This window comes from Elephantulus edwardii, unplaced genomic scaffold, assembly GCF_000299155.1.
Source record: "Elephantulus edwardii isolate Elephantulus edwardi_28Jun2011 unplaced genomic scaffold, EleEdw1.0 scaffold00166, whole genome shotgun sequence".
In the NCBI taxonomy this organism is placed as follows: Eukaryota; Metazoa; Chordata; class Mammalia; order Macroscelidea; family Macroscelididae; genus Elephantulus; species Elephantulus edwardii.
In genome coordinates, this window is record NW_006399916.1 from 5,013,825 (window position 1) to 5,033,571 (window position 19,747).

The 19,747-nt window shown below is 38.6% G+C and overlaps 1 protein-coding gene across 1 annotated transcript in view; it reads left to right on the top strand.

Moving 5' to 3' along the window:
• Positions 1–19,747, top strand: part of LYST (lysosomal trafficking regulator) — a 161,036-nt gene that overhangs the window by 15,219 nt on the left and 126,070 nt on the right. The window contains exons 6-15 of the mRNA XM_006895378.1: positions 287–443; positions 1,956–2,182; positions 3,172–3,238; positions 4,754–4,863; positions 9,798–10,224; positions 10,691–10,835; positions 12,148–12,321; positions 15,426–15,586; positions 16,743–16,933; positions 19,017–19,262. Of these exons, the coding sequence (XP_006895440.1) occupies positions 287–443; positions 1,956–2,182; positions 3,172–3,238; positions 4,754–4,863; positions 9,798–10,224; positions 10,691–10,835; positions 12,148–12,321; positions 15,426–15,586; positions 16,743–16,933; positions 19,017–19,262 (1,905 nt within the window). The remainder of the gene's footprint in view (positions 1–286; positions 444–1,955; positions 2,183–3,171; positions 3,239–4,753; positions 4,864–9,797; positions 10,225–10,690; positions 10,836–12,147; positions 12,322–15,425; positions 15,587–16,742; positions 16,934–19,016; positions 19,263–19,747) is intronic.

Genomic DNA, 19,747 nt, shown 5'->3' on the forward strand with positions numbered 1-19,747 from the left:
ATATATATATTTCTTAAATATATTTGTTCCCAGTAAAATGTAAATGACCTTAGTTTAATCTTTTAGAAACTCCTTTTGTGACGTGTTAATCAATTTGTCTGAGGGGTTCTGTGAAGTTTTTCCAAGTATATTTCATCATATATAATGGATAATATTGATTACCAAGATTTGTATCTTTAAGGAAATATTGAAGGGATCCTTAAAATCACTTTTGAGTGCCAAATATTCCATTAGTATAAATGAGTAAGTGTTACAGCATCACTTTTGAATTGTGTTGATCTTGCAGAGCCCTCAGTCTGAAGAGGAACTATTCTTTGAGCCTGGAGACTTTTCAGAAGAGGCTGAGGATTCTCAGTGCTGCAGTTTTAAGCTTTTGGTGGAAGAAGAAGGTTATGAGGCAGATAGTGAAAGCAATCCTGAGGACAGTGAAAGCCACGATGACGGTAAATATGCTGACAGCCCCACTCATCAGATTTACAAGTCATATCATGGCTTCACTACAGGATGACTCTAGTGGAGTTTTACAATCCCACCTGGGCTTCCAGTGTCGAAAATGCATCTGCATTGTTGTTGTAGTTTATCTTCACTGCAAATTCTGCAATAGATTTCTTTTTTGTCAATTTTCTAACTTGAGCTCAATTTAAAGAATTCTAGCCTAGGTAGAAATTGCTAAATTTCTTAACTCTATTGCTTACTGTCTTGCTGTCCGACATCTTAGACTTAAAGCAGTAGTAAAGACTCCACCGTCTGACTGTTTTGCACATTGGTGACGTATGTCTGGCAGTAACAACTGCCGAAGTACAAGAACAACCCAGGCTGTGATGGTTATGGCGATGTGCCTACCTGGCTGGGCCATGATTCTCATTGGTTTGAAAGTTACATAGTGATGTAATTTGGCATTTATGGTAATGATGTACACACACACACACACACACACTCTCTCTCTCTCTCTCTCTCTCACACTTTGTGATATGATGTGGTCATCCTCCATTTTTGTTTAACATTGGTTTTTAAAAACCTTGTCTTTGGAATGTCATCATGTCAATAAGCAAGGAGTGGGTGGTTATATATGAAAAAAATCAAGACAAAGTGTCCAACACTCTCATTTAGGCTCAGCTCAGGCTCATTGTCATTAAGTAGAAACAATTCATAGCTGACCCTCCAGTAAGTGCTTAGTGGCTATAAATCATAGAGGACATCACCCAGCTTCTCTGAAGATTTGAATCACCTACCTTTGGGTGGGCTGCCTTACCCACTACGCTACTAGAGTTAGGAGGATATAAAATATTTCAAAAATTGTCAAATTCATTGTGACCGTGGTTCTTATTGTGAGAAAGGCAAGGTACAGACTCCATTCAACCATCATTCAACCCTGCGTTCAAAGATATGTGCAAACTGAACTACCCAATATGCCTGATTTGGGGATTAGAAAGTTAGAGATGGTATTTCCTCCCGCCCCCAGTTGTGTTGGAAGGAAGGATTTGTTAAGCCTACATCACAATTCCTTGATTCTATAAACATTACTGATGATAATTATAGTTCTAGTGAGTATGAAAATTAATGCTACTCGCTAATCTTCAAGACTATTCATAAGACTTGGTCATTCAAAATATACATCATAGGAAAAAGTCACTTTCTGGAAAAAAGGTTTTGTGAGCATTGTCATAAATAGTGCTTTTGCCGCTGGATCTCCTAGCTGCTAAATAGATGAGAACTGTTTATTCAGTGTTTGGAAATAAAAAGAAGCTCTTGTGGCATCAACCATAGTGTGCTGCATGGTTAAGTGAAAGGTTCAGATCTTAGGAGCTAGAGGCTCCTTGGGAGAAAGGAGACAGTCTCCTCTCATTATGATTTGTGACCTTGGAAACCCAGTGCAGGGTTGCCATGGGTTGGATTCAACTCAGTAGCAATCTGTGAGTAGGAAGTCAAACCATGCTTTTACTTCTCTCTTTCAGGAGTAGACTCAAAGCCCGAGGCAGAGGACTTCAGTGCATTAAGCTGTCCAAGTTACTTCCTTGAAAACCTCACTCAAGGAGAAATAATATACCCTGAAATTTGTATGCTGGAATTAAATTTGCTTTCCTCTAGTAAAGCCAAGCTTGATGTACTTGCCCATGTCTTTGAAAGTTTTTTGAAAATCATCAGGCAGAAAGAAAAGAATATTTCTCTGCTCATACAACAGGTAAAAGATGCATCTGATTACATGTGGCTGGTATCATATTTATATGCTTTCTATCTCCTTGTGTAGACCTCAACATGTCTGAACATTATTTGAGATGATTACTGATTTCCTGTGATATCATAAATGTATTTTAATCTACATGGTATTCCAAAATCTTTTCATTCCATTCTCTAGCATGTTGTTTTGTTGTTGTGTACCATTGAGTCAGAGTGGCCTCCTGTCTGACCCTAATGCAGTTTCCAGAGGCAGTTAATCACTTGGGAGGAGATTGCCCATACTTTTCCCGTGGAACAATTGGTGGCCTCCAACCACGTGCCTTCTGGATTGCAGCACAGCTTTTTGCCACTAGACCACCAAAGCTCCCTCTTTGTTAGCATAGTAATGATTATTAAAATTACATGCAAATTTTTTAAATGCTGCTTTTCTTCAGGAATATATTAGAATGACAATATTAATGGATTTGTTCTTTTTTTATGATTAATGATTTTTTAATGCAACATATTTTTACAGCATATTCTTTCCATTTAATTTCCCCCCCATTCATTCATTTTTGCGTATTTCCCTCCCTGCCCACTCCTCCCTCCAGTTCATTTTACTCTTTGAAAAGAAAAAAAATTCTCTCATTGTGATTCAATCCCCTCCCAAGTCCACAGTCTACTTTACTATGCATTTCTCTTTCTGTAATATTGTCAGGAAAATAATACCTAATCCTATATTCCTTTTAAATAGTTCTCTCCCTCATCTGTTTCAATGCAGTATATATTATTTATCCTCTCTTTTCATTATTTTTAAAAATTAGAAAATGAAAAAACATAATGAAAATTAGGTGATCTTACACATAGCATTCATTCTTCCCAGTAATTTTTTTCAGTACTTATGTATTTGCATATGCAGTTGACACCTATCAAGTAAGTTATTAAAATTATTTCATGCTTTCATGAGGTATTATATCTTTTGGTTGTTTGTGTTTGTTTTTTTTTAATTTTCAGGGAACTGTGAAAAATCTGTTAGGAGGATTCTTGAATATATTAATTCAGACTGATTCTGAGTTCCAAGGTGAGCTGAAACTGTTGATTTTAAATAATGACATAGAAATAATTTTCTAAATAATGAGGTTAATAAGAATGGCTTCTGTTGGGTTAAGGGGGTTTTCCTTGCTTCATCTTTCCTTCCACATTTATCAGTGGGAATTGTTCTGTAAGGAAGAGCTAGCTGTCCATTCTTCTGTGTAATACCTGCTGGTTCTCCAGTTTTCAGATGGCAGATTGAACCCTCACTCCCCGAGCTCCTTTTAAGTCAGAAGCTCCAGGCAGCCCCTTTCTTGTCTGTCCATATGCCCTCCTGCCTTCAGAAAATATTTTCAGTCTCTGGTCCACTGTGCCCAGCTGCTCACTGCCCCTGTTCTTTTTTGCTATTATAGATTTCTTATCTTTTAAGTCTGTACTTTTAGTTCCATTAATTTCCATTAGTACCCAAAAGCAAATACTAGACATCCATTCCCCATTTTGAACAAAAGCCAGTTTTTAATAGAAAAAAATTTATGTGCACACATTTTCTTTTGATCTCAGTATTTTTCTTGTTAAAACTCTTTGCTGAATTAATACTTCTCAGAGTGAGTTCATGCTGTTTTGTAGTCTCATCACAAGTTGCCTTTCCGACTTTAAAGACTATTATACTACTTCATTGACTCACTGCTTCTACAAAGTATGATTCTTGAGCATAACTTAATTCTCCTGACCTCCAGCTCTTCTGAAACTCAGTCATCCTGCATGATAAATCTCAAGTTTTATATCAACATTATTTTTTTCATTCCTAAATTGGTGATAATATTAATTTGTGGGGTTTTGTGTATATCAGCTAAGAAAATGCGTAGAAAAGTACTTTGGATACTCTAATTCTAAGTATTTGTTTTTATTCTTTTGTTGAAAGTTGTATGAATTTATGTGCCACTATTTTATGCTCAACTTCATGATATGAAAAATGTTCAACCTAAATTGTTAATGATACTTAAGTTTTTACATAATCTTTAATATTTCTACTTTAATTCTCTTACCTAATTTTCTATTTAAGAAATTATAGTTATCATTTAAGCATTTTCAAGGTGAGAAGGTAACAGACTACGATATTTAGTCAGCTATCTATGTCATTAAAAAAATATTGTTTCAGTTTATGTTTGGTCTGTTAAACATAAAGTTGGTATTTCAAATTCACCAGCTGCCCCTTGGGAGTTGGGGAAGGATGGGCAATCTCCTCTCTAAAGGTTTATAGTCTTGAGAATCTAGTGGAATGTTGCTCTTTGTCAAACTCTACTCAATAGTAGTGGTTTTGAGTCTTCTTGGTGGTGGTGGGATTTTTTTGTTTGTTTTTTAAGCTTATTTGGCATAAACCCAATTTTTACAACAACCAGCTTTGTTGTTGACTTTTTTCATTTAGTTTACATTTAGTCATACTGCTATTTTTCAACAAATGGAATTCTTGGATGTTTATAATATATTCAAGATGTGCCATGGTTTGTGATTTGATCTTTTTCATATGACTCTCATTTTTCCCTTCTGTTTTTCTTTCATTTAGTGTGTCAACAGGTCCTGATGGATCTTTTAGTATCTTTTATGAGCTCCAGAATGTGTTCAGAAGATTTAACACTTCTTTTGAGAATATTTCTGGAGAAATCTCCTTGTACAGTAAGTATGCCATTGTTTAAATTTTTTTTCACAGGTATCTTAATACAATGTCTTTTTAAATTATCTGGATTTCACTAACTGCCCTCTTTTTATGTAACAATTGAGGTTTTGGGGGTTTTTTTTGGTTGTGTGTGGTTTTTGGTTTTTTTTTTAAATCAATAGAGGTTTGTTATTTAAATTGTCAAAATTAAATGTTTTACAATTTTATTTTTCTAAAAGACTATCTCAGAATTAATGAACAAATCTTTATTTAAAAAACTACAATGAAAATAAACAATTTCATATACTTAGTATAATCTGATTGTTAAAGCTTTCAAAATTTGAAAATCTAATAATTGTTAGAATTGCAAAAGCCACATTATATATTCACATTAAAAACTTCCCATAATGACCTTGTAAATGAATAAAAGATTTCTTTTTTAAAAATTTTTTATTATTAATTTCAATGAAAATTTACAGAGACTTTGGATTTCCGTTTATTCATTGTTGCACTCTTCTCCCCTCCCAACCGCCCCCCCCCCAGTACACTACCCTCTTGGAAAAGTAAAAGAAAATTTCTTTCATTGTTTTACAATCCCTACCCCCAGGTCCACTCCACTATGCAGCCTTCGTTCTGGACTCCGTCATGATAAAAATACCTAATCACATATCCCTTTTAAACAGGTTTCTCCCTCATTTGTTTCAATGCAGTATACATTATTAAACCCATCTTTTTCAGTCTCCCCCCAACCCCGATGTCATTCCTGTTTTACAACAGTGGCACCATGCTGTATTTGTCCTTTTGTGACTGAGATACTTCATTCACCATAATGTCCTCCAGGGTCACCCATTTTTAATAATATTGCATGAGTTCCTTGTTTTCCAATGCAGCGTAATATTCCATTGTGTGAATATACCACAGCTTCTCTATCCATTCATTTATTTATGGGCACTTAGGTTGTTTCCAACTCCTTGCTATTGTGAACAAAGCTACGATAAACTTAAGTGTGCATATATCTGCTTGGGTTACAGTTATGGTCTCTTTGGGGGTATATTACCCGTAGTGGAGTTGCTGGGTCAAATGTTATCTCTATTTGCAACTTTTTGGGAAAGCACCATACTGCATTCCACAGTGGATGCACCATTTTACACTTCCACCAACAGTGAATAAGGGTTCCAGTTTCTCCACAACCTCGCCAGCATTTGTTGCTTGCTGTTCTGTTAAATTTTGCTCTTCTGACTGGGGTGAAATGATATCTCATAGTTGTTTTGATTTGCATCTCTCTTAGAGCTAGGGATTTTGAACATTTCTTCATGTGCTTGTTAGCCATCTGAATGTCTTCTTTGGTGAAGTGTCTGTTCATATTCTGTGCCCATTTTCCATTGGATTATTTTCCTTTATCTTGTTGTGGTATAAAGTATTTCTTAAGATAGGACTTAACAACAAAATTATTACATTTAAAATATCTTTAATCACTTATCTGGTAATACTGTTTTCTACTGAAAAACAATGGCATTTGTCTTTCAAACTGTCAAGCTTAGCCAAAAAATTAATTTCTCTTTTCTGTATCATGTATTGACATGATGATATAGGATAAATTAATTTAATAGGCATTATTAAATAATCACACTCATATGTAGAACCTTGGAGACACTGTTAAAAAGACAAAAAGACAATAAGCATGGGCACAAAGCTATCCTGTGTAAGATGTGAGTAAAAAGATGTTGTTGTTGATGATGTTGTTATGTGCTGTCGAGTCACCTGTGACTCATGGCGACCCTGTGTACAACACTCCTAAACCCTGCTCTATCTTGTGCCAGGCTCACTATCTCCAACCCCCCCCAATGCTTCACCCCCATTACATCACAGAATCCATCCACCTCGTAGAGGGTCTTCCTATCCTGCACTGTCCCTCCACCCTCCCAAGAGTAATGTCCCTCTCCAAGGACTGGTCCCTCCTTGTAACATGTTCAAAGTATGTCAGACGAAGCTTCTGGTAACCAATTTCCTTTCTGTGACTCTTTAAATACCCAATTTCAGATCTTCCAGTTCCTGGAGAAAGGCTATCTCCTTTTGAATTTTCACCAACTGATTTTTTCCCCCCAGTTTTTTTCTTAATAATTGTCATACAATCAATTCCATGCTTTTATATGTGAAGTTCTTGATTTTGTTACTAGTTGCATATATTTTAACCCCTCTTCACTTCTGGTTTGGCTAATTATATCTGTCATGAAAAATCATAGTCATTATGATCCCAACTCACCCTCACACAAAATAATTTCATTGCTAAGGAGAGCTTAATTATGAGTAGTTATAATCATTTGGGGAATTTTCCTTCAAAGAGTTCCTCTCTATTTTTCAATGACTTTCTACTCAGCTCTGTTGGTAGAGTGTTGTTAATGTTATTAGCTGCCATTAATGTGTCAAACTGCCTTGGCACATGAAGGTCCCACACACAACAGAATGAGCTGCTCAGCACTGCACTGTGCCCATGCTTGATTGCCCTTCAGACCCTTGTCCTGCCAAGGTCTTTGTTGACTGACTATGAGAAGTGGATGGACTAGCCTTCTTCGTAGATCTTGGGCTGAAATCTGCTCGGCCCCAGAGCAACTTGCAAGCTCCTCCATGAGGTGAACCGGCAGAAATTGAGCCCACAGAAAAGCAGAATGTCATGTGCTGGGGGCTTCTCATATGTCCTTTGCTGAGGAGCACGTTTTCGTAATGCAACCTTAACAGAACCCATATGCAAATAAGATGAGGAGACCTTGGAGCTAAACTTGTTTACAGTAGGACCGGATGCCCCAGAACCTACCCAGTGTACTCCCCACCCCAGCCCAGCCCAGCCATGCCAAGTGAGAGAACATTGTGGAAGAATCACTGGGAGGAAGGGGTATTAAAGAATGGGCTGATACTGATGGAATATCTCTCATGTTTTCTGAGTGTATTTCTTATGTTGTTGTTGTTTGGTGCCATTTAGTCAGTATGACCTACAACAATCCCACCAACAACAGATCTGAACCCCGGCCCTGTCCTATCCTGCACCATCTTCACCATCTCCTACACACTTGAGCCCATTGCTGCAGTCACCATGTCAATCCCCTCTCCATCCCTTCACCTTTCTAAGTGTGATGGCCTTTTCCAAGCCTCTCCTAATGTGTCCAAAATATGTGAGACAAAGCTTCACCATTTTTGCCTCCACAGAACACTCTGGTTGCACTTTCTCCAAGACATGCCTGTTCTTTTGGCAGTCCATAGTATATTCAGCACTCTGACTCAAATGCACCGATTCTTTTCCCATCATCACCCTTCATCTCATTATTAAGTTGTTGTTGTTTTTAAGTGCCATTGATTCGAGCACAACTCATAGCAACCCTATGAACAAAAGACCTGAACCATATTCTATGACTATTGTCGTTTCTCTAAGTTCATAGAGTTTCCAGGGGCATGTTGTTTAGGAAGCGGATGCCCTTCCTGCTTCTAATCCTGTTTTAATCTGGGAGCTCCACCAACACTGTCTGCCATGGGTATCCGTTATGGCATTTGACACTTCATTGGCACCACATTCAGTATCACAGCAACCCCTGTACAACCCCAGTACAGCAAATTGACAGACCAGTGCTGGACCACTTAGAAGAATGTTCATGCCAAACACAATTAACACCATGCCCTGACTGGCTCTAAAAAGAGGCTTCCGGCCCACAGCTCATTGTTACAGAAAACCAACAAATCCAATCAGCTTACACATGGTTGTGAGTGAAATGAAAATAATCAAATAGTGCACACCCAACCCTCATCCAAAAACAAGAAGAACCCTCCTTTCAGAATCCAGTGGCTTCACACATGAGCCTCCAAACTGAAGACTCAGTTGAGACTCAGCCAACTTTTAAATACCCAGGCCCATGCACCAGGCCCTGATTGGCTCTAAACAAGAGACTTCTAGCCCACAGCTCATTGTTAGCTAAATCCAGCAAATCCTATGTCCTCCTATACAAGAGTCTGGCATTGCAGTCCAAGTTCATCTTTTTACTTTCTTGTGTCTTAATTCATATTATCTAGCAATTTCTTCTCTTTGCTTTTCCAGACAGTCTACATTACATTTTAACCGAAAACTCTTAAAAATTTAAAAGACCTTATTTAATTTTGGAGCATATATAAGATTTCTGAATAGATCTTTTATTAAAAAATAATAAAGATAAAAACTATATACTTTGAACTTCACATCTTTCTTTGGTATAAATTATTCTTGACAAAATTGTTATAGTTTATGCTACTTAAAACTAACTCTGTTTTGTTTTGTTTTTGGTTGGTTTTTTTTTTGTTTGTTTGCTGACTTTAAAATGTTTATTCTTTAAAAGCCAACTCTTAAATTCTCCATTTTTTCAGTCGCCAAAACATTTGAATGTGAATTTACATCACTCTTGGATAGTTAACAGGAGTGAGTAAGGAGGGAGAAGGGAGCAAAAATGAAGTAGTAGAGAAGTTGGGTGAAAGGAAAGGGAAGATACAGTAAAAGTTTGATTAGACATATTGTAATTAATTATACTAAGCAATTTAAAAAACAAATCAAGTGATGGAGCCATGTGAGATTTTTTGTTGTTGTAAACATAATGCCTGTTTCACTTTTTTATATTGACTTTGCGAGATCAGGGAGCTGTGGTGGCCTAGTAGGTAAGGAGTCAGTCCAGCCCTTCCAGTTCACTGGCGGCTCTACAGAGGAAACAGGCAATGTGCTGCCATACAACTTAGAGCCTCAGAAAACCCCAGGACAGGTCAGGTATAGCAGTGAGTTTGAAAATATACAAATTAAATGGCAATTGATATACCAGATAGTGAAATATTTAAACAAGAATGCTAATAATGTGGAGGATGGGGTTTCTGTTTTCATTTGTAACCTGAATTCAAGGTTCTGATGTAACTTATAGAATGATTTTATTGTTTGTTTCTCTTTATCTAGGAAATTCTTCTCCTGGGCATTCTGAAAATTGTTGAGACCGATATGTCTATGAGCCCTTCCCAGTACCTAAGCTTCCCCTTGCTCCACACCCCAAATGGAAGTGGTGGGGTGTTGTCACAGAAGTGTGCTGGAATTCTGAGCAGCAAGGCCATGGGATTGTTGAGGAGAGCTCGGATGTCCCGGAGCAGGAGGGACCCTGATGGTGACAGTGTCGCCCACCAGATGCTTTCCTCCTGGCACGTGGCACCTGTCCACTTGCCGTTGCTGGGACAAAACTGCTGGCCACACCTGGCAGATGGCTTCAGCGTGTCCTTGTGGTTTAACGTGGAGTGCGTCCCTGAGACCCAGTGTCCCATGGGAAGAGAAAGGAAGACGAAGAAAAGAAGCAAGCCAGTGACTGCATGGGACAATGGTTATGACGAAGCAGGTCTGCCTCAGTCCCCTGACCTTTCACAGGTGCTGTCTATTGAGTCATAAGAGTGCGGTGAAAGCCCAACTTCCGGCTCATGTGCTCTTTACCTCCACTTAGTGCTCAGCCTGAGTGGTCAGCCAGCCTTACAAACTCTGACTCCTTTGCCACATTTGCCATTTTGGTGGGAGGGGGATGGGTGGGGTCCCCCTTTTCTCCATTGGCATATCACATGTCGAGATGGCACTGTACCTCTACCCCAGACCCGTTGTTGCATTAGAGTGACTCTAGGTATATAAACCCTTGTGCTTTTTGGGGTTGCCATCAAAACTTTGGAGATACTGTTGATTTGGAACAGGTCAATTTTATACCTTCTAGATAAATTTTTGCTACAGATGAACAGCCATGCTTTGTAGTCTTTTAATTCACTTGTTCACTCAGCTGTTAAGAACTCTCTTACCATTCTGACATCCTTTTATCCTAGAAAGCAGCAGGCTGGACAGTGCAGAGGACACAGATCCAGGGGACAGGCTCCTAGAAGATGGCTGTGTCCATTTGCTGGCGCTGGGGTCCAAAGCACTGATGATCCAAGTGTGGGCTGCTCCCCACAGCGGCACCTTGATCTTCCGGTATTAACATTCTCATCCCTGAGATAGATTATGTGCTCAGATCACTGTGACAAAGACATGGATGTGAAATATGCTATTAAAGATCATTGTTGTTGTTGTTGTTGTTGTTATGTGCCGTCGAGTCGCTTGCGACTCATAGCGACCCTATGTACAACAGCCCTAAACTCTACTCTATCCTGTGCTAATCACACTGTCTCAGACACTCCCATCCCAATTACCCCAACCACTGAATCGATCCACCTCATAGAGGGCCTTCCTCTCCTGCGCTGTGCCTCCACCCTCCCAAGCATGACGTCCTTCTCCAAGGACCGGTCTCTCCTCACAACATGTCCAAAGTATGTTAGACGGAGCCTCAGAATCCTTGCCTCCAAGTAGCCACGCAGTTTAACCCATTTTAGTATCAATCTGTTTGTTTTCCTAGCAGTCCATGGTACTCTCAATACTCTTCTCCAGCACAGATCATTTTAGCAAGAGAGAAAAAGATACATGTTAACAACTGTTTTTTGTAATATTAAAAAATCTACAATGGAATATTCTCATAGGTGATGTTCTCAATTAGATTTTTACACAAAAGTATTGATTACTTCCTCTGTGGAAGTATTCTATGAGATTGCAGTGGTCTTAAGATGGTATTGATTGGACATCTTTCCTGTGCCAATTTTGTATTCAGTAAGCCCAAAACCTAAACTCACTGCTGTCTAGTGGATTCTGGCTTGTAGTGACCCATAAGTCAGGGTGGAATTGCCCTCTGAGTTTCCAAGGCTGTGAGTATTAGGGAAACAGGAGTGACCAGTGAGTCTGAACTGACTTTTTAGTTAACCAGTGTTTTAGCCATTGCACCAGTATGCTTTTTATGTTTATTGACTAAAAATTACCTAATTTGAAAACAAGGAGAAATAGTTCTTGTGTATACTTATGCAAAGTATACTGTTTCTATAAAATTTAAAACTAAAGACTATCTGGTTTAAAGATTTATGTTTTATAAACTTTACTAAGTCCTTTATGTAATAAATACCTCCTAATTATCTTAATATTTCCTTAATGTTGAGGCCACTAACATATCCTAGCATTTGGTTAACTAAATACATTATGTTTTAACTTTATTTGCTATGAATGAAATATTAATTACATTGTCATTTTTAAAAAGCACTGACTAAATAGATGTAGAATTTTTCTCATTTTGCTGACAGAATCCTAAATTATTAATGCCAGCAAACAGGCCTAATGTATTTTAGTTGATGATGTGAGGTAATAATGCTGATGTCAGGACTTTCCTCTTGACACCCTATATGCCTTTTGTATTCTCATGTAGTGTGTGCATGGATTCAAACGACAACACGAAGGCTGTTTTACTGGCACAGGCTGAATCACAGGAGAATATTTTCCTGCCAAGCAAATGGCAGCATTTAGTACTCACCTACTTCCAGCAGCCCCAAGGGAAAAAGAACGTCCAAGGAAAGGTGTCCATGTGGGTCTCTGGACAGAGGTACGGAACTTCCCACACGGAAATGTGAACCTCCACCACAATTTCAAGTTCAGTCTCTTACCATTTTTTAAACAGGTTACAGGATATTGTACATTTTCTGTATGTTTACCATGTTGTAAAAAGAGCAAGGGCGGCCTGGAGACAGCCGAGTCAGATGCCTACTGACTCCAACACAAAACCAATTCCCATGAGGTCAGATATGGCTTCCCTCTACCCAAAACTCCTGCACCTGTTTTTACCAAATCCAGCACCAGTCCTACTGCCTACTGGATCCAAAATCCATTGTAATAGAATAGCTACGCAGACTTCACAGAAACATACTCATGATTATAGGATTTATTAGGAAAGTTAACAGGTTGTAATTCACTTTGGCAGCAGGATGCAATCTCTCAGGAAACTTTTGAAGTGTGCCTGCAGGCTCTTCAGCTTTCATCTTGCAGCTTTAGCCAGTGTTAGAAAACTCTCCAAGTCATGCCAATTATGGTGTCCCCCCTAAGTCCTCCAAGAAGCCTGAGCAAAGGCTTGTAGCTCTGCTTGCATGGCTCAGCAGTCCCAGATCAGCTCTGGCTCATGGTGGGTCTCTGCTTCTCTGCTATGGCTCCTTTAGGCCTCAGTCTGAGTGGTGCAGGAATCTTTGACCCCAAGGGTATACACTGCATCCTCTGTTTCTTTGCTAGAGGTGAGATTCCCAAGTTCTTTCACTGAATCACCTTAACTTAATGGCAAGTCTAGCGAGTTCTCTTATGGGTAGCCTAACATGTCCCATTCATAGGCCCCTGCCCATCCATGTGGCAAAGTCAGAAGTCAATCAATGGATCGGAAAGCCATTTTGAACAATAAACCATTGACACCACGTATATTAAGCAAGGAATTTCTGTCAGAATTTTCCTTGTAATCACTTCTATTCCAAATTCATTTTCCTTTGAAGTAATTGACAAAAATTACTATTTTGGATTTGAGGAAACATGAAGAAACCTGGCCAGTTAGGCATTTTTATATAGTCTATATATCCAGTCAAGTGATGGGATCTATGATTTGCTTCTTCAAGCCCATATAATAAATGAATTCACAAATAATTCTTTTCTTTCCCCCCCTTCTTTTATACCATCGAGTCAGGTCTGACTGGCACTGGAGGAGATTGCCCATCTTTCATCTGGTGGATTCGAGCTTACTTAGTGTTTCCTCCTAACGGGTGTTTGATGAACCACATCCCAATATGGCAGAAATATTTACTTCATGTGGTGGTGGTGTGCTGAGTTTATTCTGATCCTATAGAACAGAGTAGAACTGACCACAGGTATCCCAGCTGGAAGTATTTACAAAACTAAATTGCCGTGTATTTTCCCCATGATGTACTTTGTGAGATCACAGTGCCTGGCTATTACCTTTTAGTAGCTAAGTGCTTAATTGGTCCATAAAAACTGAATCAGACCCACTGCTTGCCAGTCCATTATGACTAATAATGACCCTTTATAGGGTTCCCCAAGACTCTAAAGCTTTGAGGGAGGAGAATACCTTTCTCTGCTGGAGAAACTGATGGATTCCAGCCATTGGCCTTCCTTCCAGTTAGCAGACTGGCGTGTTTGCAGACTATGCCGACAGGGTTCCTGTTTGGCCCATCCCACTGTGCTGTCCTTGAATCCATTCTGAATCCTAGTGACCTTCCATCAGGTTTCTAATGCCGTGCATCTTTACAGAAGGAGACTGGCCAGCCTTCTCCTGCAGAACAGCGGGTGCATTCAAACTGCTAACCTTTCATTTAACAGCACAACAAATTATACACTCTAGCACCAGAGCTCCTTGTCTGGCCCATGTACCACTGCCGGGGACCATCAAGTCAGCACCAGTTGTAGCCACCCGGTGGACAAGAGAGGGAGACTCTACCGGCCCCAAGTACTACCCTCATGATCTCTGCTGGCCCCAGCCCATCAGTGCAGCCACCCTGTCCATATTTAATTAGGGTCCCAGGGGCCGTATCACATTACACGTCACACTGCTAACCCCAAGGTTGGCAGTTTGAATCCAGACATTTTATGAAGGAGAAAGATGGGAGTCACCTCCTGTAAAGATGGACAGCCTGAGAAACCGGATGGATTCACTGAGTCAGAATCCAGGGCATGGCAGGGGTCAGCAGGTTAGGCATTTTATGTGTAACAATAGTTTCTTTTACCCTTAAAAAAAAAAATTACAGTAAGTCACACCTGCCAATAGATGGCAGTAGTGTTTCAGTTGTAGCTATCTGTGGTTCATAGACATTCATGTTATAAATGGTACCTTCCATTATTACTAAAGATATTCCTTGTGCAACAATGAATGAATGGAAATCTAAAGTCTCTGTAAATTGTCATTAAAATTAATAATAATAATAAAAGAAAAAAACATAATGAAGACTTCTGACCACAAAATAAAAAAAAAGAAATTCCTTTACTGAAAGACCTTTATAACAATGTAGCTACTTATATGTTAGATATTAGAGATCCTCAAAGTCAGATTTTAAATAAACATCTAGCAAAGAAGAATTTCACCTTGAGGGCAAACTGTGCCAGCACATTCTAAGGTTCCTATTATTCATGGATTTTATTTAGACTTTTTCATGCTTTCAGTTCAGCTCAGTTCATTGCTGTAAAGTAGACACTGACTCCCTGCTGACCCTCCAGCGGGTTTTCAGAGACTGTAAATCACACAAGAGGAGATTTTCCATCCTTCTCCTGCAGAGCAGCTGATTCAAATTATATGCCTTTTGTGTTGGCAGTGCGCCTCTTTACCCTCTAGGCCACTAGGAGTTCCCTCAGGCATCAGCACTCTAGAATTGTTTGCCAAAATGGGAGACTGGTTGGTAGAAATTAGGAAGACATGCGTGGTTTGTATCAGTAAACACGGAATGTGCATTTGCAACACCTGTCTACTCACCCCGGCTCTGGCCAGCTTTGGGGTCCTCTGGCTCCTCTGACCCAGAGAGCCCACAAGCAGCCTCCTCATCGCTGCAGACACCTGACTTTGAACCAGGAAGTGCTCATGAGTTGCCCAGTGCTCAATATTCTGACTTTTTAAAAACAACTAGTGTTAGCACTAAAGTGATCGGTTTGGTTTTGTTCTTGACATAGGAAGCCTGATGTTACTTTGGATCATATACTTCCAAGGAAAACAAGTTTGTCATCTGATAGTAATAAAACGTTTTGCATGATTGGCCATTGTTGCTCATCCCAAGAAGAGTGCTTGCAGTTGTCTGGAAAATGGGACCTGGGAAATTTGCTCCTCTTCAATGGTATGTCACCCCTTGAGATGTTTCAAGTGCCTGCCTTTAGGATTGCAGCACAGCTTCTTACCACTAGGCTGTTAGAGCGCCTTAACAACAACAATAACCACACCACCAACAGTAGTAGGTTAAAGGCTGGGCTACTAAATCAAAGTGCAGTTCCACCGGCCATTCTGCAGGAGAAAGTTGAAGGAATCTACGCACAGAAAGATTTACAGTCTCAAAAACCCTGCAGAGCAATTCTACTTGGTCTTGGTCCAGTGAGGTCACAGGTTGTTGTGTAATCAAGTCAGAAATGACCCTCCAGCAGGTTTTCAGAGGCAGTAAATCACATGAGAGGAGATCACCCACCTTTTCTCCTGTAGAGCAGCTGGTGGGTTTGAACCACATACCTTTGCATTGACAAAACAATTCCTTACCACTAAACCACCAAAGCTCCCTATGAAATAACACCAGTGACCATTGGGTTTGGCTTTTAATTTTGGTATTTCCTAGATTAAGATCGACTTTTTAGAAATACTTCACATTTCTGTAATCCACGTATCTCTTAAAATTGATGAGTATGTTCTGTGTGGAAGTGTATGTCCACTCTGTCTTCCCACTAAACAGAAGAGAGAATTGTGTGTCAACAATATTTTGCAGTCCTGGAAAATAGAGTATAAAATGATAATATCTCAGTATATCCTATACAAATACCAAATTCTAGGGTGAAAAAGATGTACATTATTTCTGTTGTATGTCACTGAAATTGAATACTGTTTGGACAGCATTTATTGCATAGAGGAATAGTTGAGTGGAAGGAACAAAGATATCAGTTCAAATAATATTTTAAAATAGAATTTAGCAAAATACTGTATCTGTCTACTCCAAACACTATGTAAGAATGAAAGGAAATACCCATTTTTCTTCTTAAGAAGCAAAGAGAACTTTTAGTGAATTTATATTATCAAGAGATTTATAGTAACTTTATATATTTGTATTTTATCAAAGTTAGCATAGGTTATATTTTTATTCCACAGATGTGGAGATTGAAACTTTTATCAATTTTATAAGATATAGGGGACAACTTGAAGACTGGCAAAAAAAATTACTTTGATTTCTTACTTTTTATGAAAATTCTAGCTGGAGTGTTTTGCATAACTAACTTGATTTTTCTCCTATTCAGGGGCTAAGATTGGTTCACAAGAGGCCTTTTATCTATATGCTTGTGGGCCCGACCATACGTCTGTCATGCCTTGTAAATATGGCCAGACATTAAATGACTACTCCAAATATATCAGTAAAGAAATTTTATGCTGTGAACAAATCAGAGAACTTTTTATGACCAAGAAAGAGGTGGATGTTGGTCTCTTAATTGTAAGTTCTGATTTTATAGCTTTATACTGACTTATATGTGTATGTATTTATTGAAATGGAATTAGCTGTGCTCCTAAAGTTTCCCTATTTTATTCTTTTAACATTTTCTTTTCTTAGAACATCCTTTCCCCTGAAAATATTGGAGCATTTTTTACCTCCTTTTAAAATTTTTTTAGGTTTAAATGTTACCATTTAAAATTTCTCTGTTTTCTTGAATGTTTATCTGTATTAATTATTTTGTTCAGTTGTACCTCTTAATCATTCAGAAAATATGTTTATAATACAGTGAAAATATATTAAGTTGGTAGTCACTATCATACTCATAAAATAGTGTTCATGACATTTCTTTTCCAGACTAATAAATAAATACAGATTTTTTTTCACTCATAATAATAAGTTTACCTTTCTGTACTCTACTCTTGGAAAATCTATTCTTTATTATGTACCAACCAGAAATTTTTCAGTTGATGGCTAATTCTGTTACCTGAGAAAATCGCATTTTACAAAATCACTGCTTCTGAGTGCTGCATAGTATTCCATCGTGTGAATACACCACAATTTCCCAATCTATTTGTTCGTTGATAGATATTTGGGCTGTTTCCATTTTCTTGCTTGTGAATGACAAGTTCATTTGTTTTTTACTTGTTAAAATTTTCATTGTGATATCCATGAGCTTTTCACCCAAATTTGTTTTCATTCAACAGTTCATGCAAACTTTGTTTCATACCATTGATTATAATACCAAAAGACAGCACTCTGCCCACTCCTCCCTGTGTTTATCATTTCCATTCATCCTACTTTCCTACCTCTTCCTGCCTTTGGGTCTTTATTCCTGGGCACATATAGCCCTTTTGATTTTGTAAGGTTGATTGTTAATAAGGGACACATTTTTATGAAAAAACAAAACAAAATTTCTTTAATTTTACCTAAAAATATTATAGGTCATAAAGTTATAAATGTCAGTAGAAATTATCACAAGTTAAAATAAAATGGAGGGTTTTTTCCCAAAACTGTATTAGAAAATAAGATCTTTCCCCTAGTTGGACAGTTAGGTTCTCTGAGGCCATTCAGGTACAGTGAGGAAGAAGGGTCCTCATCTCAGCACCTAGGGCTTGGGCAAAATTTGTTCAGATTGATAGGTGTTTTGTCAGCTCTCTGATGAAAGCCACTGCATGGTTGAAATATTTTCTCCACCCTAATCATACTTGGTATGCCTGGGGCCCCCATGGCTCTGAGAAAAGGTGTGAATGGTGGACAGTCTGATTTCCTACAACCTGAGCTCCAGTTACTGCTGCTTAGATTGCCTCAAGTCCATCTTTGTTTAAATGTCAACCTTCATTTTTTAAGTTGTTCGTAGAAGCCTAACAGTGACCCAGGGCTGATTGGGAACACCCTCTACAGGGACAAGTGCTGCTTAATTTTACTGTAAGTCTGAAATCTTACTCCAGTAGAAAGAAAGGTATGGCTTAGGGTTGCGTTTATATGAGTAACCAACCTATAAGAAAAGCCAAAGCAAAAATATTGGATAAATTGATGAGTAGATGCCTTTCTCATAGGTTATGATAAAGATTGGTTAATACTTAAGACGTACTTGGAGCAATGGCTGCTGTGTAATGAGTGTGATGAAGAATTAGCCGTTAACATCATCTCACAGGATGAAATGGAGAAGCTGCGTAGGGAGAGGAGGGAGGGATGAATGGAGGAAGGGCCCACTAAGGAAGAGTGGTGATACATTTGGGGAGTTGTAACCAATGCCATAAAGCAACATACATGTACATGGTTAAATGAAATGCCAGTCTGCTCTCTAAGCTTTCAGTCAAAGCACAGTGTAAAGGAATTTACTATTCTAAGTAGCATGGTAAATAGAATCTCATTCTTTATAGATTCTGTAATCAGAATCCTTCTGAGTGTTGATGGGGTTACACTGCTTGTCTCTGGTAAATGAAATTGATCTTTTCCTTTGTTGGAATTGTCTTTTAAAACCAAATAAAATTATTATTTGGGTGACTCTTCACTTTGAAATATTTATTTGCTCACTTTTTGAGCTTGCTTTATTTACTGAGGAGAAATATCTGTGTTTCAGGAAAGCCTTTCAGTAGTGTATACCTCTGACCAGCCTGCTCTGTACACCATCTACGAACCAGTCATCAGGCTGAAAGGCCAGGTGAAAGCTCAGCTCTCCCAAAGACCCTTCAGCGCCAAGGAAGTCCAGAGCATCTCCCTGGAGGCTCCTCATCTGAAGAGTCTCCGGCCTACAGAGTATAAAACCATCCAGAGTGTTCTGCACGAGATAGGTGGAACTGGTGTATTTGTGTTCCTGTTTGCTAGGGTAAGAGTCACTGCTGATAGTTTTACCTAAAAGAAAAGCTCCACTCATTACTGTAAAATCGGAACCAACTAAGTAAGACCTAACCCCCCGAGAGACTTGCAATGCAGCTTCTTGCCACTAGGCCACCAGTGCTCCCTCATATTTTCATTACTAACTTTAAATAACTTATGCTATTAATATTTTGTTCTAATAAATGGACTTGAACCTAATAAGTGGACTTGAACCACCAGAGTGGTGTGTCATTTGAGTTAGCAATGTGGAGCTCCCTGAAAGAGAAAGTGCTTCCTTACTGTTGATAAATGGATTGAAAAACAAAACGCTCCACATCAACTATTGTAAACTTTTAAGATTTAAAATAATCATGTATTGATGATTATGTCACCAGATTGTCTATAACAAATAGTTTAAGTTTCTTCTAGTTTAGGAAGATTTAAAGTTTTCTATTATCTGGAAATAATTATTATAATAATAAAATATTAATAATA